This window comes from Mirounga angustirostris, unplaced genomic scaffold (assembly GCF_029215605.1).
Source record: "Mirounga angustirostris isolate CCGP_5_RB_7025 unplaced genomic scaffold, mMirAng1.0.hap1 SCAF_6, whole genome shotgun sequence".
In the NCBI taxonomy this organism is placed as follows: Eukaryota; Metazoa; Chordata; class Mammalia; order Carnivora; family Phocidae; genus Mirounga; species Mirounga angustirostris.
In genome coordinates, this window is record NW_026991714.1 from 118,366,019 (window position 1) to 118,389,857 (window position 23,839).

Here is a 23,839-nt window from a genome sequence, read left to right on the forward strand (position 1 = left end):
CACTGGTTAAGCTCTTTAAAAATCAAATTCCCAGGTCCCACCACAGACCTACTAAGCCAGAACCTCTAGGGGTCAAGTCTGGAAGTTTACGTATTTATAAAGCACCCAAGGTAATTCTGAGGATTAGCCGGGTAGGGAAATGACTGTTAGAGCCTATAATACCATTGGTGGGTGGCCTTGTTGTTCTATACCCTATGCATTCCATTTGCAAGTAGAAATCCTCAGGGGAACTGTGTGTTAGGTGAATGTTAACAACAGTCCAAATTTAGACACAGAATTCTCAATCTGTTATGTGCAAGCTCTCCAAAAAAAGAGGGGAAATAACTGAAGGAAAAAGCAAGAATGGTGAACCAGGTTTGGGAAGGATCTTGCCTCAGAATGCCAGCCTGACTCACAACTTCGGAGCCACATCAACTAAAGTAGAATGAGCTAACCCAGGATTACCTTGAGTCTCTTCCCCAAATTCCACCTCATCACTTATATGAAGAGTCTCCTCAAAATCCAAAAGAGTTGCCCACTAAAATGTTTTCCTTCCTCCCTCTCTCTCTCAGGTGCACATATACCTTAGCCCTTTATACTGCGAAATTGGATTTTCAGGTTCAGCTCTCCCTCCCTTCCACATGGCCTTTCTCTGGGACCTCAGTATGAACTATAGACAGCCACCCTGTTCCTTTACCTTAAAGTACATAATAACTCCAACATTTGCCACCTAATTCATAAAACTCTCACATTCAGGGGACATTCAGATAGTGAGTCAGTCAGATAGAAAAGGTTATTTGTCTCAACTAACTTGTTTTTAGAAATCTGCAGACAAGAGCCGCCTTATACACAGAACAAGTCTTTGGGAAACATGGCCTACCACAACACTTATCAAACTTTAATGTGCATGCAAATCGCTTGGGAATCTTGTTAACAGGTAGGTTCTGATTTTGTAGATTTCACAGAGGGCCCGAGATTTTGCACTTTAAACAAGCTCCCAAGTAATAATGATGTTGCTGTTCTTCAGGTAAGAGTCTACAACATTGCTCCTCAGATTTGGCTACACATTGGAATCACCTGAGAAGTTAAAAAAAAAAAAAAACTGGTGTCTGGGTCCCACCTCAGAGGCTGACTAAATTGGCATTACGATTTTTTTTTTAAAAAAGATTTTACTTATTTACTTGAGAGAGAGAGAGAGACCGAGCATGAGCAGGGGGAGAGACAGAGAGATAGGGACTGGGAGAGGGATAAGCAGACTCCACGTGGGCCCAACTCAGGGCTTGATCCCAGGACCCTGAGATCATGACCCAAGCTGAAGTCAGATGCTTAACCAACTGAGCCACGTAGGCACCCAACATTATGATTTTTAAGTTCCCTAGGTGAAACTGTTGTGCTGCAAAGTTTGAGAGCCTCTGGTCTACAACATGGAAAATATAAACAGAGAATAAAATTAATTAGGCTAATAGGCTTAAGTAAGGGGATCCTAAATTCCTCAAGTATCTTGTTTTTATTTGAATCTCTCAGTATATAACACAATGCTTGTTATATAATAAGTCTAACAAAAGTTGCCTGAATTGAATTGCATAGTATCCTGCCCCCACCTCTGAAAGCCCGCCTTACCAATTGACTCAAAACCTGTAAAATGGGTCCAAATCAGACTAGTTAGATAAACTCATCATATGGCCTGATAAAGTCTAGGATATCAGGCCTGAGTTTCTTTGCCTAATAGACAAACCAAAAAATATGCTCAGAAAGTGGTTGTGATTGCCCTTCAGGTAATTTGCCCCTTCAAGAAAACAGAAGCGCCTCTTTCAGCCTCTTGGAAGCTATTTTGTTCAGCACTGAAGCTATGCTGCCAGCCTCACAAAAGCTGAGATGGACCCTTTCAACAAGTGGATCAGCTGGCAGGAAAACTGGCTTCAGAGTAATGACCTTTTAAACATTTTCTGTCCTCTCTGGGTGCAGAGCTGATCTTAGCAGTTGATTACATGCTATCTGCTCGACTTTCAAGGACAATATAAGCAATCAGTATTTTTTTCTAGAAGTCCAAGATGCAAATTAGCTCAGTTCAAGAAAAACTGCATAGACCCACGGAACTTTAGAACCAGGAGGACCCTGCTCTAACCAAATATATCAATAAGAAAGTTGGGACCCAGATTGGTGACGTCACGTAAGATCTCCTATCTACTTTATGGACTATAATTTCTTCTCCTTGCTCCTGGTTCAGCAGTACTCTTCACTGACAATTTCTACCTATAATCAATAATATTCCTATACCAATTAAACTTTAATTGACAGTTTGGCCATGATGTGACTATGCCTAAATGACATCAACCACAACACCAGCAGGCCCAAGGATGGTTCTTTTATGGAATGTGTTTATTGTTGAGATTAAAGAATATAACAGAAATATAAAACAAATTAAAATGTAGCATGATTTTGTATAATCGGTGGATGTTAAGAAATGAGAATCAATTTGGCCTTAACAATTAGAATAGTCTCCTTTGAGTAGTTCAGGGACAATAACACTATAACCCTATAATCTCCAGCTACAAGGATTATACTGACTGAGGGTCCCATCTGCTATATACTGACATCCATCATTGCATTTGCATTGAGGCCATTCTTCCCAGCATGGTAGGGACACTAACTCAGGCCCTGACGTGGGAGATGTACAACTCCTTTGACAGGTGACCTAGGCTCAAGGATTCCCCATCAGCCTTGCCAAATTTTACTTTATACTGTACTTTTGGGCACCTGGCTGGCTCAGTCAGTGGAGCATGTGACTCAATTTCAGCATCGTAAGTTTGAGCCTCATGTTGGGTTATAAAGACTACTTAAAAATAAAAACTTAAAAAAAAATACTATACTGAACTCTAAGATGCTTCCATCCAACTTTTCTCCTCTCTCTCCTGCACTTGGTGTCAGACTTGAATCCCATGGCTTTCCCAGCCTCTCTTTGCTCCTGTCCATTTTCTCTCACAGAATTTTCCCTAATAAGTTTCTTTTTTTTTTTTTTTTAAAGATTTTATTTATTTGACAGAGAGAGAGACAATGAGAAAGGAAACAAAAGCAGGGGGGCTGGGAGAGGGAGAAGCAGGCTTCCCGCCAAGCAGGGAGCCCAATGCGGGGCTCGATCCCAGGACCCTGGGATCATGACCTGAGCTGAAGGCAGACGCTTAACGACTGAGCCACTCAGGTGCCCTCCTAATAAGGTTCTTGTATTCAGTCCTATTTTGGTGTCTGCTTTTGGAGGTCAAATTAACTCACCTAGTGAAAGAAATGCAATTAGATGATTCTAATTGGCTGTAGGGTAAATCATGTTCACATAATATTAAATGCCGTTTATTGTTTTTTGACTTTTTGGATCAGTAATATAGTTAAAGAACAGAACATAATTTTCCCAACCTTGTAATATTTGAGTTGGATAAGAAAGGGGGAAAGAGGTTAAGGGAGGGTAGAAACCAAAAAAAGACCTCATCTTATAAAAAAGGAAGTCAAGAGACTGAGTTATAACTTGATGGAAGAACAAATAAGTTTAAATATATTATTGTAAATTACAAAACTAATTGATAAAGTAACTAAGAATTGAGTCCTAACTGTCAAAGCTGGGGGGAATTGGAATAAGAGTTCTTTACATTCAGTAATTAAATCCTCTCTTAACATAGCAGGAAATCAATAAAGTCTACATTAAATAGATCAATAGCATTATAAGCACACCATGGGCACCCACTGCAGGCTGGGATAGCCTCCTCCCCCAAACCTGACCTTTCTTGCTCTTTCCCTCCCCACAAAACAACAGAGCTAGTTTATTTATTTATTTTTTAAATAATTACCTCTTTTTTCTTTTTTAAGATTTCATTCACCTATTTGACAGAGCGAGAGAGAGCACAAGTAAGGGCAGCAGCAGAGGGAGAGGGAGAAGCAGGCTTCCCGCTGAGCAGGGAGACCGATGTGGGACCCAATCTCAGGACCCTGGGATCATGACCTGAGCCGAAGGCAGACGCGTTAACGACTGAGCCACCCAGGCGCCCCAGAGCTATTTTATATTTAATGGCCAACCTTTTATCATGTAACTTTCTGCTCTGACACTTCCTCCTCTCCTCTTCCCCACTTCTCTCCCAGGACGAAGATTCTTGTGTCTCTCCAATTCTCTTCTTAGCCAAGGTTCTCTGAATCACTGAGATGTGCTTTCCTCTCTGTAGCTTCCTCTTTTCCTGTGATTAAGTCATACACACCTCATCTGACCCCAAACAAAACTCCTACCTTCTCTGGTAGTTTCATATTTACTAAAATAAATTTTTCATTAAGTATTTTGTTGTATTTCACTATAATTGAATTAAAAAACAGCACCTAATTACTAGAAACATGCACAGAAATGCCATGTATATATTCCCGTATTTGCTCTGAACCTAGAAGTCTCTATAAGTGAAGAACTAGAATTCTCAAAATCTCCTTTCATGGTGGCACCTAGGCAGAATAAACAATGAAATAATGAAGGTGAGATGTGTAAGCTTTGGGAAAGTCATGTCTCATGAGAGGACAGATGTGCCTCACGGATAAACTCTGAAGGACAAGCATGGATTGGTGTCACTTGAACACTGAAGACAACACACTGGCCTGTCCTTCAGAAAAAGCCATTTCTGTCTAAGCTGATTACACTCCTACAACTGGGGTAAAAGGGGGTGAAGGTAAAGAAAGAAAGAGATGAACACACAAGAGTTCAGAAGTCAGCCTATAGAGGGGTTCCCTCTCTTCATATCTCTAACTAACCAGCAGTTTGGAGCAAAGCCCTAAGAAAAAGGGAATGCTAGTTTAGCTACATCTGTAGATGCTGGTGACATATGAATAACCATAGCTAACTCCTACACAGAATACACTACGTACTAGGGACTGTTTTAAGTACATTTTATGTATTAAACTTACAAAATCCACACAAAATCCCTATAGATAATCATTTTACTCTTTCCTTTGCATATGAATAAACTGAAATTTGGAGAAATTAAGTAAGCCCAAGATCACATAGCTAAGAAGTGGAAAAGGGACTCAAACCCTAGATGTCTGGTTCTAGAATCTAACATTTGACCACCATACAGTATTTTCGAAATAGTATTAAAATTTGGAATAAGGGAAGATAGGACCAATCTTTACAGAGACTGTAGGACAATGCTACAGAGGATCACACCAAGCTCAGACATTCTACAATCATAGGTCACCCAACACTGTTTTACATAGGGTCCCAAAACTCCCAGAAGGAATTACGAAAAAGAACTAGTTGTCCTCATTAACTGCCTTTGATGCTGGGGTTAAAAGGTGCTCTGAAACCACTGGGGGCTGGAAGAGAAGGACACAACAAACTTCCATGTTTATTCTAAGGCTGGCCTTGTCCAATTGAACTATAATCGGAAGAGTCACCAAATTTTGGGAGGTGGTCTCACTAATTCCAGCAGATGGCAGTGCTGTATAACACGTCAATTTAAAACAAAGCAAAACAAAACCAACCTTCCTGAAGCTCTGGACTCTAAGAGAGAAAACTCACAAATGATTCTTTTTTTGGTTTTTAAAAAGTTTTATTTATTTAATCTCTACACCCAACGTGGGGCTCAAACTCAAAACCCAAGATCAAAAGTTTGCATGCTCTTCCAACTGAGCCAGCCAGGCACCCCTAAATGGTTCCCTTTTAGAGTTGAGAAGTAAATATTGAAGTATAACCCCATTCCCTGAAAATTCCTGTTTTCAATTTAGAGACACCACATGCAACCCCAAATCTCTGCAATATCCAAAGTCCCAGACACCCTTACGGATCCCCTCATCAGAACATTTATTAGTGTTAACTAGCGTTTAGTGCTCCATTGGTCTTGGGTATCTGCTGGAACCTCAGCTAGCCACATAAAGTGGCTGCCCCACGTCCCTCTCCCCTACTCCCAGCTTCTTACCCTAAGAAGAGTACAGGATGATTCCAGCCCATTCGGCCCAGTACCTGAGTCCCTTGGAATGGCCTCAAATTTCTCCAGCACTTAAAGAATTCTTCCTCTCCTAACCTTTATGCAGTGCCCTGAGCTTCAGGTCAGCATTTAACAACTTCATGGTATTGTTCTCATGGTGATGGTTTCAATTTACCAATTAGGCAATTAACTTGAATTCATGGAAGGTGTGCTCTCGGTATTTTTAATTCCCTATCATAAAAACATGATATCAGATTCTGATGAGGTGCTTAATAGTCATTAACTGATCAAAGCCTCTCACCAACTCTTAAGAATGTTTGCCAGCATGCTAATTTTCAGTAAGTTTCAGTTTGAGGCCGGCCATAGCACTGGGCAAAAGACTCCAGGCAGGGATTTCTGCTCCTGGCCAAATAGTGGTGTAGTGTTCCTGTAAAGGAAAAGCAGCTTGTGCGGTACCTGTCCCTGAACTCCCAGCTCATCATGCGTGAGGCACAGGTGCTCCACCTTTTCCTAATGTCCCAGGGCTCCTTGTGGAAGCCCCCACCCCTAGGCCTTCTACTCAATTTGAACAAAACAGAGCTTTCTAATTAAGCCTGTTTGGGTTGAACACAAGTCATATCATTTTTACTTTCAGGCCTCAATCAAAAGTTTTCGTTATTTCCTATATTTCTACCAACTCTTCTCTTTGCTACCTTTATTTGCTTTTTCAAACCTGTCCCATGATACTCAGTGCTCTGGAGCTCCTACTATTCATGGGACACTTCTCACCAGGTGTCTTATTTTTTTTTTTTTTTAGATTTTATTTATTTATTTGAGACAGAGAGAATGAGAGAGACAGAGAGCACATGAGAGGGGGGAGGGTCAGAGGGAGAAGCAGACTCCCCACCGAGCAGGGAGCCCGATGCGGGACTCGATCCCGGGACTCCAGGATCATGACCTGAGCCGAAGGCAGTCGCTTAACCAACTGAGCCACCCAGGCACCCCTCACCAGGTGTCTTATTTAGACCCACAAATTGTAAATATCTAACACATTGTATCCATTATGGGTGCAAGAGCAACTTCAAGCAAACCCAACCCTTCAATCAGCCCCAGTCCCGCTGTGTTACAATTCTCATTAGCGGTTTGTTTATTCATTCTTTTTTTCATTCATTTACTCACCAAGTATTTATTGAGTGCCTACTATATTTTAGGCACTGGACTGACTGGTGAATAGTCAGTATGATCCCTAGCCTCAGAAAGCTTGTGGTTTTGTGGAGGAGATGACATCTTAAAGTAAACACACAAATGAATATTAATTATAATTAAAATATGTATATTTTAATTATATATAATTTAGAGACACCAAATGCAACCCCAAATCTCAGCAATATCCAAAGTCCCAGACACCCTTATAGATCCCCTCATCAGAACATTTCCTTGACATGGCCTCAAATTTCTCTAGCACTTAAAGAATTCTTCCTCTCCTCTCCTAACCTCCATAGTATGCAGTGCCCTTAGCTTCAGGTCAGCGTTTGACAACTTCATGGTATTGTTCTCATGGTGCTGGTTTCAATTTACCCATTAGGTGATAGTGGGGATATATAATTTAGATGGGGCAGTGGTTAAAGATGGGCTTTCTAGAAAGTGACATTTATTTATTTATTTTTAAAGATTTTATTTATTTGACAGGGAGAGACACAGTGAGAGAGGGAACACAAGCAGGGGGAGTGGGAGAGGGAGAAGCAGGCCTCCTGCCGAGCAGGGAGCCCGATGCGGGGCTCAATCCCAGGACCTGGGATTGTGACCTGAGCCGAAGGCAGACGCTTAACGACTGAGCCACCCAGGCGCCCCTAGAAAGTGACATTTAAACTGTCCCCCAAAAGTTGAGAAATGAGCACACTGAAGGATCAGCATACGCAAAATGACCTGGGGAACCTATAGAGAAGGGCACTGCAGTATAGCGAGCCGCAGGGGTGCAGCCCAACGTGAGGTTTGGAAGTTAGGCAGGGGCTACACCCTGCTGGACCTTGTAGACCATATTCCAGCACTGAATGCTCATACCAGACCTGTAACTTGTGATTCTAAAATAGGCTCTCCTCTCCCCTGTTGAACCTTGGAACTAGAGTCAGATGTCCAAATTTTCCCCTCTGCTTGAGCAGGGATTGGCAAATTTAGACCCAGAGGCTTTCAGAGTCTGCTGGAATCTCAGGTAACCACATATCCCTTTCCTTCATTCATATCTTCTTCCCCACCCTGAAGCATACCCAGACTCTGCTCAGGACCCAGTTGTAGAATCAAGCTCTCTGGGAATGTGAATATGTCTTCACCATTGCTAGGACTGGGGCCTCTAATTCTTCCATCATTGTGTCAGTGACAAAAACCTAACTTTCCATCACAAAAGAAACAATTTTATGGGAAAACTGAAAGGATCATATTTTAAAACGTTAACTTTAATGCTTTTAAATGTCAATTCAAATCTTAAGTTGATCACACATTAACTCCTTAAAAATAAAATGCTTTTTATTTAATTTTAGATCAGCCCTACATCTAGACTCCTCAAAGAGGCCTCTGATGCTTAAATAATTAAGAATAATAATGAATGTAATAATCATCACTCTTTTCCAAAATTCAAAAGCACTTTTCAGTTATTTGACACCTCCTTAAGCTACAGGAAGATAGATCACATCAGGGCTGGGGAGAGAAGGAAGAAGAGTTTTAACCTGTAATTCAGACACCCAAAGTCCACAGAAAGAAAGGGGACCCAATCAGCTTCGTAATGATGTGGTTCATTAACAGGTGATACCAACCACCCATACCCTCTGCTTGCATGAATAAATTATTCTTGCCAGGTTCAGTTATTCCTTGACAGCTGAAGGAAGACCTGTCCTGTCAGCATGTTCATATATTTCAAACAGCTTCATCATGGGGGAGGGTAAAGGGCAGATAATTGTAGATGCTATGGGATGATTATGTCAAGTTCATTTTACTGTTCTATTTTTGTACATGTTTGAAAAGTTCCATAATAAAATGTTTTATTTTAAATGTCAGTCTTTTTACTGTGATTTGGTATTTCCAGATCCCTCTACCAAATATTTCTCTGTGTTATGGGACAAAATCCCAGTCATGTCTCACTGGAAGCTGCTCTGGCAACAGGTATAAAAATCTATTGTTTGGGGCACCTGGGGACTCAGTTGGTTAAGCGTCTGCCTTCAGCTCAGGTCGTGATCCCGGGGTCCTGGGATCCAGCCCCGCATTGGCCTCCATGCTCAGCGGAGAGTCTGCTTCTCCTTCTCCCTTTGCCCCCCTCCCCACTCGTGCTTGCTCTCTCTTAAATAAATACACAAAATCCTTTAAAAAATCTTTAAACATCTATTGTTTGGTGGAGTTAGAAAAAAAATAAAGACTTGAACTTTAAAGTATGAGAAGAGAAACACAGATATCTACCTTGAGTTCACACTACTTCAGTTCAATGAACAATTTCAGAATTAGACCCATTGAGACCAGGAAGGTGAGTACCAGATAGACATTACCATCTTCGTCATGACTGGGCAATGGTGCAGGCACTTAAGAAAGAATTCAACTCCTGACTGAGAAAACATGATTCTGGTAGTGCAGAAGATAGAACTCTCTTTTGGGACAAAGTATGCTTCCCAACCTTCTCTCTGCTAACACATACATAAATGCTCCCAAAGAGAGGCCTGGATCAATAAACAGCAAATTAAATCACTTAGCCTGGAAGTAGTGGCCTTGATAGGACCAGACTCTTGGGAAAATTCCTGGAAATCTCCATTCTAGAATCTTTCCATCTACACGAATTGGGAGAGTGAATCATAATCCAAAGGATTTTATCTTCCCAAAGGAGGGCCTGTTTCCAAATGGCTTTTTGAACCCACATAAGAAGAAAACCCAAGTAGGCACAAAGGGAAGGAGGCAGGTTCCAGCATCAGACACCTTCCTAGCTTTACAGGATTTCACTGGAGCCAGATGAAGGCAGTGACCACCTGGTGCCCCAGTTTCCACATCTATCAAATGGTGATAATATAGGTTATTATGGGAATTAAATAAGACAATGCATAGGAAGTGCTTAGCACAGTAGCTGATACATTGGAAGTATTCAATGAATGGGTTTGGCTTTTGTAAATTATTTGATTGTTTACCACATCTTTTTTTTTTTAAGATTTTATTTATTCATTTGACAGAGAGAGAGAGAGAGACAAGCAGGGGGAGAAGCAGAGGGAGAGGGAGAAGCAGACTCTCCGTGGAGCAGGGAGCCCAATGTGGGGCTCGATCCCAGGACCTGGAGATCATGACCTGAGCCGAAGGCAGATGCTTAACCATCTGAGCCACCCAGGCACCCCTGTTTACCACATCTTTGTATACTAGCTACATTTTAGCATAATTCAGACAAGCCCACTCACCATTCAATCCAAACCCCCTGTACAGGGAAAAACGTTTTTCCAAACACAAATATAAACTCACTTTATTATAAAGCTTTTGAAATAAGAAAATATTAGCATAATATCTGATCTATTAGTAAAATCACAATCTGAAAAACAGGCCCAATGGTATAATGTATCTATAGAAATTAGTTTCTTTGCTTTTCTAGTCAGTCAATTTCAAAGTAGAACTTGCAGTGATATAAAGTAATATTTAAGGTGTAGAATCATCACACCACAATTTTGTTCTTGATTCCACAAAATGCATCATTCTTACAAATTCCTCCCTTTTGAAATAAACAGCATAGGCACTTGGAACCTTAACAGTAAAATTTTGTGAAGTTGACAATGGTAGACTCTAAGATCTGCATTTTCCTTGCTGGTTTTCTAAAAATGCTGTTCTAAAAGGGAAAGTAAAGTATAAATTGATGCATGTATACAGTAAAAATATCCAAAATATTTTATATGAATTTTTAAAAGCTCTGGCTTCTATACCCATTTTTCATGAATACTTATAATACTTTAGAGAAATTATATTGCAGAACTGGATAAACAAAATTTTACTGTGATCACTAGGAAAAAATATGTATGAGAATATTTATAACTGTATTTCAAAAAGTCTTCAGGCTTGAAGATTCAAGAAATGGCATTCAGTGTAAAGTGCTGTTCCAAACACACATAAGTTCATTTTAACTTTGACTTTTTACAGATATTTTCCCAAATATTGTTTTAAAATTGCAAGTGACAAAGTAAATGGGTTTAAACTAAAGTCTTTTTTTTTTTAAAGATTTTATTTATTTATTTGACAGAGAGAGACAGAGCGAGAGAGGGAACGCAAGCAGGGGGAGTGGGAGAGGGAGAAGCAGGCTTCCCGCAGAGCAGGGAGCCCGATGCGGGGCTTGATCCCAGGACCCTGGGATCATGACCTGAGCCGAAGGCAGACGCTTAACGACTGAGCCACACAGGCGCCCCTAAACTAAAGTCTTTAAGTAAAAAGATAACAGGCAACATTCAAATTTATCTTTGGAAAACAACTATGAAATACTACAGCTTTCTTCCATTAAATCAAGTCAGTGTTTCATTCTGAAAGCAATGTATTAATATGTAACTTTATGAAATAATCCAGTTATAGGCAAAGACTCTTGCTACACATGCTTAGTCAACCCAGGATCTTCTTCAGTGCTGGTGTTTGTGAGGCCTCCCGAGGGACAGTGGGTTAAATGGCTTTCAGGGTCAAAATATTTCTTTAAGGTTCAGATTTAAAATTTTTCAATAGTTAAAATCCCCTTTCAGTTGTGTAATTGCTCCTAATTTACAGGTATGACATGATTTGGGGATGTAGCACTATCATTCTGCGGATTTAAAGTGGTTGGAGACAAGCTGGGGGATCTGGCCTTTCTCTTCTCTCCCGTGTTCTCCCTCTGGAAAGTCAGAAATTATTCCAAACTATAGGAAAACAGAGTACTTGAGAATGAGTAAACTATTCTAATCCAGTGGGTGTAGGTATGTGAAAGAGTTCTATGAACTGTAAAGTATCACACCAGTAGCCTTCTTAACCTTCTCTTCTCTCTCCCCTGACCAAAGCTCTAATTAATGAGAGTGCTCTGATGCTGAGCTGAACCCCTGAAGCCTTCTTACTCAGCTGAAGAGGCCCATCAAGTTTCTAATGATTATCCATAAAGAGGTCAAGAGCAGTGGACATTGGAACAAGAATTAACACAGGGAGAAAGGAATCTCACCTTTAGAATATTTTTCAGGCTAACCTCCCAAGTTCTGTTTTGGGTAATGATGAACCAAAATGTCTGATCTGAAAAGAAAACTCCCATCAGAGACCTGCTGATTCAAGAATTCAATTCCTGCCCAGTTGGAATACTGCCAACATTTTTCAGTTCCTAGCAGGAATGTGTGTACAATTCAAATAAAAGCTTTGTTTCTAATGAAAAAAAAAAGAGAGAGAGAAGGAAGTGTTGGTGTTAACATTTCAGGTAAGATTTAGAAATCACACTTGTGACTTGGTGTATTCGGTTAAATTCAGTATTATATGTGATAGTAACAGAGGTGAGTGCCTGATCAGAGGTGAGGGGCTCAGCCTTAGGAAGAAAGCTTTCCGTGGAGGTGGAAGGTGAAGATGCCAAACCTGTCTCATAGTGGAGTTTCTCATTAGGGTTTTACATGGAGTTGTGGAAGAATGCTTTAGATTTCTCAAAAGGCAGTGATTAATACAGACCCCTTTCTCCAAAAAAGCATAAAGTAAGCAAATCTACATGTCACTGTTTCTGTTTACATTCTAACTGAGGGAGTGAGATGGAGGGGCAGAGAGTTTGCAACAAAGCTTCCCAATGTCATCTGCTTTGGTCATGCTTTGTAATTACCCCTAATTACAGCTAATTATAGCAGCAGTGTCCTAACATTCTCCATAGAGTGATGCTCATTGCCTGAAAGATTGTACAAATCCCAAATGAGGAAACTCTGAGCTGGTCAAGCTTGTTTTGTTGCTATTTTCCCCTATAAACATGTTAATAAAACAATAAGAATAATTTCTTTGGAAAGCAATGCTTCTGTCAAAATTAAACGCTTCCGAGACACGTACAACCCAGTGGTCCCCCCTCTCTCAGCCCTGAAGGTTCCCAGGCTCAAGCCATTGGTCGTGTGGGGCTGTAACGAGGTGCTGTTAGAACCACGGATTGCTCATCTTTGTGATCTAACTCTCTTGCTACAGAGTAAGCCACCGATCCGTTGGTCCATAGCTGCAGCTTAGGGTCAGATTCTTTGGCAAGGAACCGCAGCTGGGTTTTTCTCATCTTCTTTACAAGTCTAGCGAAGCCAAGCAACACAGAACTCAGTATCATTGAAAATCCACAGAGAAGAAATGCCGCGGTGTAGCTCCCAGTCATGTCGACGAGCCGTCCTGTAACAAGCAACAGCAGAATTACATTGTTGAGTGGAAAATCCAATTACGTACCTACTCCCAAATCTAGTAATTTCTAAGGCTGATAAACAATAGATTGCTAGAGCCACCGTTGTAATTTTGACACAAAAAGCAGATCTAAAAATATTGTGCAGCAACTGAAAAACGCATTCTGTTTCCTAGGAAAACTAAAATGGATTGTTGTTCTGTAAAGTACTTGGAAGAGTGTCCCATTCTTAGTAATCACACAACAAATATTATTATCAATACCAGCAAATGTGGTAGAAAAGATAAAATAGTGTCTTTCAAAGTACTGATGTTGGGATCATTTATGTCTGCTGTCAAGAGAGTATCATTGTCCTGAATGTTAGTGTTCCCAGTACCCATGTACTGTCTATCTGGAGTAACATAACATGCTTCTGGATAAAGCAGAATTCAAATTTTCAGTTGGAACCAGTCGTTGCACGCACTGCAGTTTGAAAATCAGAACTTTGGGCCATTGTAGAAGTTGCCAATGTAAACTTCACCAGGTATCATTTTGCAATCATGGCCTTTTCCCCCTTTATTTCTTCTTGCGACAAATTAATCTCAATAACTATTCCAGCTCTAAATTTTGAGGAGAACCAGGGCATATAATATGCAAAACATAGGCCACAATGATCAGAAAATCAATGGGGTCAAATTAGACCTTGGCAGGCAATTACTTTGGGATTAAAAAGTTTTTTAAAAACTCCTCTAAATTGGGGTGCCTGGGTGGCTCAGTTGGTTGAGCATCCGACTCTTGGTTTCGGCTTAGGTCACAATCTCAGGGTCATGAGATCAAGCCCCACATCAGGCTCTGCACTCAGTGAGGAGTGTGCTTGAAGATTCTGTCCCCTTATCCCTCCCCCTGCTTTCTCTCTCTCTCTCTCAAATAAATAAAATAAATCCTTTAAAAAAATTCCTCTAAACTTAAATCCACTGGAAAAGTATATGATTTTTCCTTTCACCCACCTCAATTCATTAGTGAAAAATGGTATGGAGAAATTGTTATAAGCCCCACAAAGTTTCCTGCAATCCAAACTACTCTGAAATATTTTAGCTATTGTGTGACTTACTTATGCATTTCTGTAGCACCAAACAGAAGAGACTGAATAGAGAGTTGTCATTTTAAAGGTAATTAAATAAGAGAAGTATTATGGTAAGAACCTCACACCCTAATCCTCCAATGCCTGGCAACAGGTATAATCTCTGATTTGCCAAAGTAAAGCCATGGATTGAAAAAAGATCCAGGAATCCCAATTTCATTGATGCACTGTGACTTTTTAACAGAATTAGAGAATTATACTGCTCCTAAAGGTTGGTAAACACAAAAATTGGCTATTGAGGAAGGATGTGGGGACGTTTTGGGGGCAGTTTTCCAAAATGAAGCACTAAACATGTAGTCCTATATTACCGAATTTAAACTGACCAGGATTTTTTATCCACAACCATGAAGGAACCACAGTTTCCCCTAGTTTGCTGCTTTAGCAATCACTAGGGTTTGGAAATAATTCTAAACTGTTTATTTACAACATCAGCTAAAGAAGAAATCCTGCCTTCTTCACAAATTCCCTTCCTTTCTTCTAAGCAGATGTTTGGCTCATTTCTTTTTTGCCTATCTTCAGGGACCTTCACTCTCTTGGTTTAGTTTAGGCAGGGCACCTGGGTGGCTCAGTCGGTTAAGGGGCTGCCTTTGGCTCAGGTCATGATCCAGGAGTCCTGGGATCAAGCCCTGCATCGGGTTCCCTGCTCAGTGGGGAGTCTGCTTCTCCCTCTGCCCTTCACCCTGCTCTTGGGCTCGCGCACTCTGTCCCAAATAAATAAAGAAAATCTTAAACAAAAAAAAGAACCAATTATTCTCAATCTTCAGTGTGCATGAGCACCACAAGAAGGCTGGTTCAGAATGTACATTCTTGGAAAGATTCAGATCACAAGGCAAGATCAAGGAATCTGCATTTTGTAACAAGGGCCCCAGGGGGTTTTGACGCAGGGGGTCCCAGGACCTCCATTTTGAGAGACACTGGTCTAGACCACATACTCTAAGAAGGAGGGAGGGACTCTGACCTGTTGCTGCTATAGCAGCCCCAAAAGCAACGTTGATGCACACAAACAATAAAGGGTTGTCAAATTACTTGTTTAATCACGCTTTCAATTTCTATAGCATTTGACAGTTTACAAAACATTCTATCTAGATGCTTTATCTGATGATCCCCAAATCTTTGAATCCAAATCTGGCCTCCCTCTAAAGCTCAGATTTCATCCTTAAACAGCTCTGTTGGACATTGTATTGGGTATTTCAGATATCTGAACATTTCTAAACTTTTAATTCATTATTTTTTCTGGCAAAGGCACTTTTTCCAACTTCCATATTTCTTCCAACCATGCCATTGTTTTCTAGGTTTTCTTTGCGTTTTCCTCTCCTTCGCCCCCACATGCTAAATTCAGTTGATATTTTTTTCCAAAACCTCCTCTTTGCCCCCGGCGTTCATTTCCATTTTGCTGCAGCGGCCCTAGTTCAGGACTTTTATCAGTTTGCTCCTGAACTATTAGAATGGAATCCTAACTGCTTCTCCCCTAAAGTACCAGATCAATTGCTAGGTCCCATTTTCTAAGATATACTCTTTGCCATATTACCCCTTTGCACAAAAATTATACTACTATCCATAGTCTCTGAAGAATATAGGGCCCGTTTGGCTCCTTTGGCTGGCACTCAAGACACCGACTATGACACACTCACTTACCATTTCAGCCTCTCTGCCCACTATCCCCAAGTGGAATCCTGTACTCCCTCTAGACTTCCCTCTGCGTGTGCCTGACTTATTTATAAGTTTTGAACAGCTGCTCCATTCCATTGCTCCCATCATTAGCGTGGAATGGAATCAGGACCCTAATTTTGGATTTTTTCTTTCCAAGCAGGCTAAGGTCCCCATTGGCTGGAAGAAAATGGTAAGACAAGGATATAAGTAAGACCATGATTTTTTGATGGCTCTTGAATCCCTTTCTCTTTCACTCTTCCCAATTTAACTTCCAATCCTCATTGTCTATGTGTGAGTTCACTGTTTTCACATCAGTATGAAAAACAGAAGCGGTGATTGGGGGATCTCTCTGGAAACCTACCTGCGATGGGTGGGCTCACCAGGTACGGCACTGCATGAAGGAAGTATACCACACCGAGCGCTGAGGACAAAGAAGTGGTCCCCACTATTTCTGCAGTCACTACGGGAATCAGAGTCACATAGGCACCATCGAAGTAGCCAAAGGTACAAGAGAAAGGCACGAGCAGGGGAAGACTTTGAAGCATTGGGAGGCAGAGATAGCAGAGCCCATCTAGTCCCACGGCAAAGAGGTAGCAGACATACCGGTAATTCTTCAGGCACCTGTGGATTTGAAGATCAAGAATGAGTGCAGTATGCGCGGGTTCTATCAAAGAGCTTTAGAACCATGGCCACAATAAGCAATAAGCATTGCTATTACTTATAGAGGCTTCCCATGGTGCATTATCTATGTTGTCTGCCTATCTTTCTTCTGGTATATGAAAACACAAGAAGTCATCTTCCCAGGAAACATGGTGTGGCAGAAAATAATATACGCTCTGAAGTTAGAAAGATGGAAGTTTGAATCTAGCTCTATCACCTACTAACTGCTTACCTCTAATCTCAATTTCTTTAGCTATAAAATGGGAATGTTACCTATCTTGTAGGGTTACCCTAAGGATAGTTATAAAATAACATGTACAGTATCAGGAGACTAACATTTTCTAGCAGTCTATTAGATGCTTTCAGATAGGTCATCCACTGGTATCTGGTACATCATATATGCTCAAAACCCCCAGGTATAAAAGGGAGAAGCTAGAATATGAAGACATTAAAATGATTTGCCAGAGATTATGAAGGTCTTGTACTAGGACTAAGTCTTATTTTGAGCCCTCCCCAGTGGTACTTCCATTCCACTTTCCCTCTATAGCTCCAAACTCATCATTGATAGCAAATGGCATTGATACCATCATTATTTCAAAGACTCAGCATAATATCAGCACCAGCAGTTTATGCCTTACAAACAGTTATCAACCTACCATCTCCTTTGAGTCTCACAAAATGCTAAGAGGTTAATAGAAAAATATGGCAATGGCCTGTTTTGCAGATGAAGGCCCTAAAGGATCTGAGGGTTAGTGATTTTCCCTAGGTCACAGCGATAATAAGGGGCAGAGTCAGCATAAGTACTTAGGTCTTGTATATCTCCGACTAGAGATGCCACTATCAAACCTACACTGGGCTACTTCTTATTGAGTTGATTGTCAAGAAAGATATCCCGGCTCTCCGCTCTTTTCCGTAACCATTGCATATTTGGAATTAATTTTAAATATTCATAGCACTGGAGAATGGCAGTGGAACCCTGATTAATTACCAAAGACATAATATGTAAGAAGCCACGGATGATTGCTCTCCCAGGTCATAGCTCAAGTGTGAAGAGTCCATTTAGGAGAAGATGAGTACCTTGCTCTCTTCAATCCTAACAACAAGCATTAGCTGAAGAAACTACTTGGTAGATTTCTGATAACTGTAATTTCTAAGCCTAAAATTATAATGAATGTATTTGCTATTTGTTTTGTCAAACACAAATATGTGCCTACAGATAATGTACTATTACTGCCCCTGATCTTCCTGCCTGGACTGAATTCTGCTCCTCTCTCCATCGCCAGCCAGTCTCTGCCGTCATTAAAAAATAACTAAAACCACAACACCCAGCCTGAGCACTGACTTGACTTGGGGTGGAATTAAATCTGTCACCAGAGCTTGTAGTTACCACAGGTTTCTGCAGCTTAGACCTACCCACCATCCTAAACCATCTAGAACAGAGGTCGGCAAACTCTGGCCAAATCCAGCCCACCACCTGTTTTTTGCCCTACCTGTGAACTAAGAATGGTTTTCTATTTTTGAGTGGTTGGAAAAAAATCAAAAGAACCAGATTATTTTGATATGTAAAAGTTGTATGAGAAATTAAAATGTCAGTATCCATAAGTAAAGTCTGACCGGCATACAACCACTCGCATTAGTCTGCATGTTGTCTACAGCTGGTTTGTGCCACAACGGCGGAGTTGAGTGACTGTGATCACGTGACCCACAGAGCCAAAAATGTTAACTATCTATCCCTTTTACAGAAAAAGTTTGCCGACCTCTGACTAGAAGAACTAGCAAGGGAGTTGCTTTCAGGTACTGCAAACTTGTTAACATCTCTCCGAAGTAGATTTTCTACAGGGTAAGGGGATGAGGGGAACTCAAAGCTCAGAGCCCCCTGGTAGGGACCCAGCTGTGGTCCCAGCAGATTTTACCTTCTGTCAGTTAGCCATCCAAACGTGATATTGCCAATAATGTCAATCACCCCAAGTATGGACATGAGGAAAGCGGCTTGCTGGTGACTCACTCCGACACTCAGAGCGTAAGGTACCAAGTACACAAAGAGGGGACTGCAGCCATAAGCCATAAAGAGAACAGAGATGGCTAACACGATGAAGTCCGACATCAGTAAAAAGCTGTATTCCTGCTGCAAAGAGCAACCGAGGCAGGTATGCACCCATTTTTTAGTCAAAGTGGAGCAGGGAGACACTCGCTTAAAGTCTTGTTTCTGAGTTCTACCGATGTGGTTCTGCTCTGGGGTTGTCTGGTCCTCTTTCAGAGTAATAGGCCGCATCAAGGCACCGCAAACACAGAGATTTAGAACGAAGCCCCCGAGGATGAGTAAGGCTCCCCGCCAGGAAAACTGTTCAATAAGGAGCTGAACCACAGGAGCCAGAATGAAGGTGCCAATGCCGCTTCCGGACATGGCGATCCCATAAGCCAGGGCTTTCCGTCTGCTGAAATACTTGCCGACCATTGCAATCGCTGGGGAGTAACACAGTGCAAACCCAAGGCCTGGAGGATACAGAGAAGTCTATGAGTGCTGGTACTCCGTGAACAGCCGGTGAAAGAAAACATCTCAGTTATTCGGATGAAGGAGAATCTGGCTGTCTGTCAAATCCTTTTAAAACTATTTTCTACCCCAAGCTGAAGATGAGTCTCCCCCAACCAGTCATCCACAGTTGGGAAAATATAGCATATATATGACTTCCTTCTTGGGAAGAAACCCTTAAAAAATATGACTTCTTAAAATGAAATGAAGAACTTAAAAATTATTACACAAACTGAACTTGAATTAGCTAGAAAATCAGGATAACGCTGGCCTAAGAAACTTACTCTTCCCACCAACACCTCTTTTTATCTTAAATTATCCAGAGAATTACCTCAGCTCTTCACTGCCTATGAAAACACAACTCTGATCATCTGGACCACTCTGGAATTTGGGTTTAAATAGCATATATGGCCCCATGAAAGTTCCAGGGTAATTTCACATAATTGGGAAACTCTGTGCCAACTTTATACATGAACATAGCATATACACAAAGTAACCTGAAAATATGCCTTAAAGTCAGCAGAGAGCCTCTTAAAAATTTTCAGCTTCTATTCCTTTTAAGTCAAGAAAATCTAAAGGGTGTAAAACCTGGGATTCATGGCATCTAAAGGGAAAAACAGAACCACCGGCAGCTCCTGTTTCCATCCATACTGTAGGGTGACCAATGATCCTGATTTGCCTGGACAGATAAGTTTCCCAGATGAGAGATTTTCAGTGCTAAGACCAGGGCGCTTCTTGGTAAACTGCGATGACTGGACACATCCTAGCATTTGGACCCTTTGGGTTATATGGGACAGATACCTTTTCTTAGCTAGCGGAGCCAGATTTATAAAACCACTACGAGATTATGTTCTTTATTGGCCAGATCATGCTACCCCTATGGCACGGTGCCCAGACCGCAGGTTAGCACTACTCCACATCCCTCTGAGTGATAGGGCAAATAGCCACTCCATTGCCACCAACCGATCCCACCTTGATGCTAAGAAGTCCCCTTAGGGTGTGATTTATGGAATGCACATAGATTACTTCTCTTCCCACAGGGTTCATTATAATTCTCTAAAGTATATTTCCATAACATTGAGAGAATGTACAACACAAGAATATTCACAATAAGGGGCTGGCTTTTTTAAATTATAAACCCCCATTTATTGGACAGTGATCGTCACTATAAAGCAGGGGCAACTCAGGTTGACCACAGATAGTATTTTTATGTCTTGGCAAAGATGTTGGGAGAATGATCACTGCTGAAAATATATGTTGCCCTGACTAATACCTCATTGCTTCTGAGTACAGAATCTCAGCCATGCACAGCTGCCGAAGGGAAAGCTAGCAGTTACTTCTATCCTGCGGCCGAATTCAAGCAGTGATACATTTTTATTACAGCAGTACAATCAATTGTATGTCCAGCTCTTTTAACTGCTAGGTAGGTAGGCATAAGCTGGGTCAGCTAAATGATTCATCTAATGAGGTGAATATTTTATGGATTATGATTCTGTTGATGTGCTTGACAAAACCTGAATGGGGTGGGGTGAGACAAGGGGTACAAAGTGTCCTTACCTGTAAGAACTCCCAGAGTGAGGTAGAGATGCTTCAGACTGGTGGCAAATGAGCCCAGGATGAGACCAGTAGATGCAAGCAAGCCACCCAGCATGATTCCCACTTGACAGGATAAGTGGTTACTGACAACACTCCCAAGAGGAGCTTCAAAAGCAATAATAAATCGGTTCAACAGAAACACCTTGAGGGCACTGTGAAAAAAACTATGCTGCTGCATTGGCAGAGCTGAGAAGGATGGGCCTTTACAGCAACAAGCCTGTCCTGCTCACTCTACACATTTGGAAACTGAGGAGAGAGGAAACGACTTGCCCACGGTCACACAGAGAACAGGTAGCAAAGCTGGAATTAGGATCGAGTCTGCTGACTTGCATTTCACTGCCCCTCCCACTTCTCCATTCTATTACAGTCATAATCCCAGGGCTCTAGGGTGCTTTTTTTTAATTTTAATTTATTTTAATTTAATTTATTTATTTATTAAAGATTTTATTATTATTTTTTTTTATTATTTATTTGACAGAGAAAGACACAGCGAGAGAAGGAACACAAGCAGGGGGAGCGGGAGAGGGAGAAGCAGACTCCCTGCTGAGCAGGGAGCCCGATGCGGGACTCGATCCAGGGACTCCAGGATCATGACCTGAGCCGAAGGCAGTCGCCCAACCAACTGAGCCACCCAGGCGCCCCAGGGTGCTTTTTAAACAGTGAATCAGCTCCTTATTTAAATTACTTATCACTTGCACCGGGATGTGCCTTGTATGTTTTATATGGTATTGATCATGCACCATTAGCAATAATTATGACAGTTAGCTGGTGGGGAAGCAAAGTGGGCAACCCTGTGTGGCCAGCAGCTTTATGCAGGAAAGGCCAGGGAAAGAGACCACAGACAAATTTCACAATCTGGTACTGGTTTCAGGCTTTAGGAAACCCTGTAGATGAGAAATCAAAACAAATGTTTCCCGTCCATGGTGATATTTTGGTTGGCCTCACTCTGCTTGTGGTTTAACAATGTGTCAGAACTGTGCCGACTGCCAGGCTTATAGAATATTAATTAAAGCTGGGACATACTGAGGAGAAACTGAAGTTCAGGGGAATACGGCATGTCCAAGATCACCAAGAAGTACCGCTTGGGGCACTTGACACCAAGTGCAGTGCTATTTCACCCTCTTACTCTGTCTCCTTGGGCCTCCCAGACTGATGGCAGGGGACGTGGGTGGGGAAAGTATGTGAATTCTTTCAATGGAACATGCTGATAGCAGTACTCCTAGTAACAAGATCAGAAGAGCAAGTTCTCTGGGTATCCGTGGAGTATACTTTTGTATTGATCAGGTTGAAACTGGGGCCTGACTCAAATGTACGTGATGGAACCAGTCATCAGCCTGATGTCTCCTGTCTAGTTAACACAGTGGCTGGCTGTATGTATAACCTCTGGAAAACAGGAAGGAGCAAACCTCCTGAGAATATATATAATTCTATCGGAAAGTGACAAAATTTAGACCAAACTCAATGAAAAATTTTTTTTTGTTTTTTTTTTTAAAGATTTTATTTATTTATTTGAGAGAGACAGAGAGAGAGCATGAGAGGGGGGAGGTCGGGAGGGTCAGAGGGAGAAGCAGACTCCCTGCCGAGCAGGGAGCCCGATGCGGGACTCGATCCTGGGACTCCAGGATCATGACCTGAGCCGAAGGTAGTCGCTTATCCAACTGAGCCACTCAGGCGCCCTCAGTGAAAAATGTTTACTTCTCTGTTTATCAGAGGGCAAAGTGCCCCAGTGAGTGTCCTATATATGACTCTGCCGGCTTTTGTCTATCTCCTGAACTCAACTAATGTTGCCAGGTGAGCAAGTGGGTACAGGATAATTGGATACAACAGGCCTGACCCCTCGCATGGCCTCAAGTCCTTGAATTTAAAAATGCTACATCTAACATGACCCTGCTTTATCACACAGTCACTGTGATCATGTTGGTCACCAAAGGCCATTTATTCCTCTTCTGGGGATTATAAATATTCTCCAAAAGATAACAGTGAGGGAAATGAGTCACCTGTGTCCTCTGAGAAAGATAAACATGGCTCACCCACTTGGCATGTTCATACAAAGGCTGTGACTAATAATGTGACCCTGAAAACAAAGTGACTGTCTAACTGATTAAAAAAAAAAAAAAGACTAGAAAACACAAAGATATTATTTTTTGATCCCTTAAGACCTTCCAGTGTTATCAGTAGCCAGAGTCAACTTAGCCTTCTCATGAAACCTGCTTTTAGTCCTAGACTTGCTCTCAAATTCCTCCCAACAAAGGAAATACATTTCAGTGCAATTCAACTGATTCCTGAGTATGTACATTTTTTCTAAAAATACATATGAATCAGTACCTAGAATGGAATCAGTTGATTTATTTATGAGTTATTGAATAATATAGTATTTCCCTTCTGCCACCAAGACATGGCCTGAAGAGATAACAGTGTTTTTTTTTAATACTAAGGATTCATCTAAATGAAATGATTAAATGGGCCTAGACTGCATATAGATCATTTCAACTGGATCCCAATCTCAGAAACTCTCTAAGACATTCATATAATAACATTGGTTTAAAATGTTCAAAAAGAAAAATCTCAAGGTGAGTTATCCTCTATTATATAGGGGGATTGAGAGATTCCATGAGTTTTGAGACTACTCTATATACCCTATTTGTACCCTTGGGGTTTCTTGAATGAAATTATAACCATGGTGAGTGTGCTTCTCTCATGACTGCACCATCCTACCTTCCCTCATACTTTTCTAAGAATGAAGGTTTATGCATGAAAAATGAAATCCAGGAGCCCAATTTTGAACCTTTGGGAAGCTAACAGAATGAAAACAAGCCTTGAGATGCGATGCACATATTGCTGGCACTCATTTAAGGAGACTGCATAGAAATGGCTCACAGTGCTATCCAATGACTGTTTACATGACTGGAGAATGAGGGGACCATAGCATTTAGAAGAGGGAAGCCAAGCATATACTGTATGGTTACCTGCTTCCCAAATCAGGAGGAGTCCTGTGATGCCCAACACCCTATCTCATTATGGGAGAACCA

The 23,839-nt window shown here is 41.3% G+C and overlaps 1 protein-coding gene across 3 annotated transcripts in view; it reads right to left on the reverse strand.

Moving 5' to 3' along the window:
• Positions 1-10,993: 10,993 nt before the first annotated feature.
• The window catches only part of SLC16A12 (solute carrier family 16 member 12), a 75,315-nt gene continuing 62,469 nt past the window's right edge, over positions 10,994-23,839 (reverse strand). For all 3 annotated transcript variants that reach the window (XM_064594984.1, XM_064594982.1, XM_045879205.2), the window contains 4 exons: positions 20,772-20,915; positions 18,598-19,177; positions 16,386-16,645; positions 10,994-13,247 (listed from right to left, as the gene is read on the reverse strand). In XM_064594984.1, the coding sequence (XP_064451054.1) occupies positions 12,973-13,247; positions 16,386-16,645; positions 18,598-19,177; positions 20,772-20,915 (1,259 nt within the window). In that variant the 3' untranslated portion in view covers positions 10,994-12,972. The remainder of the gene's footprint in view (positions 13,248-16,385; positions 16,646-18,597; positions 19,178-20,771; positions 20,916-23,839) is intronic.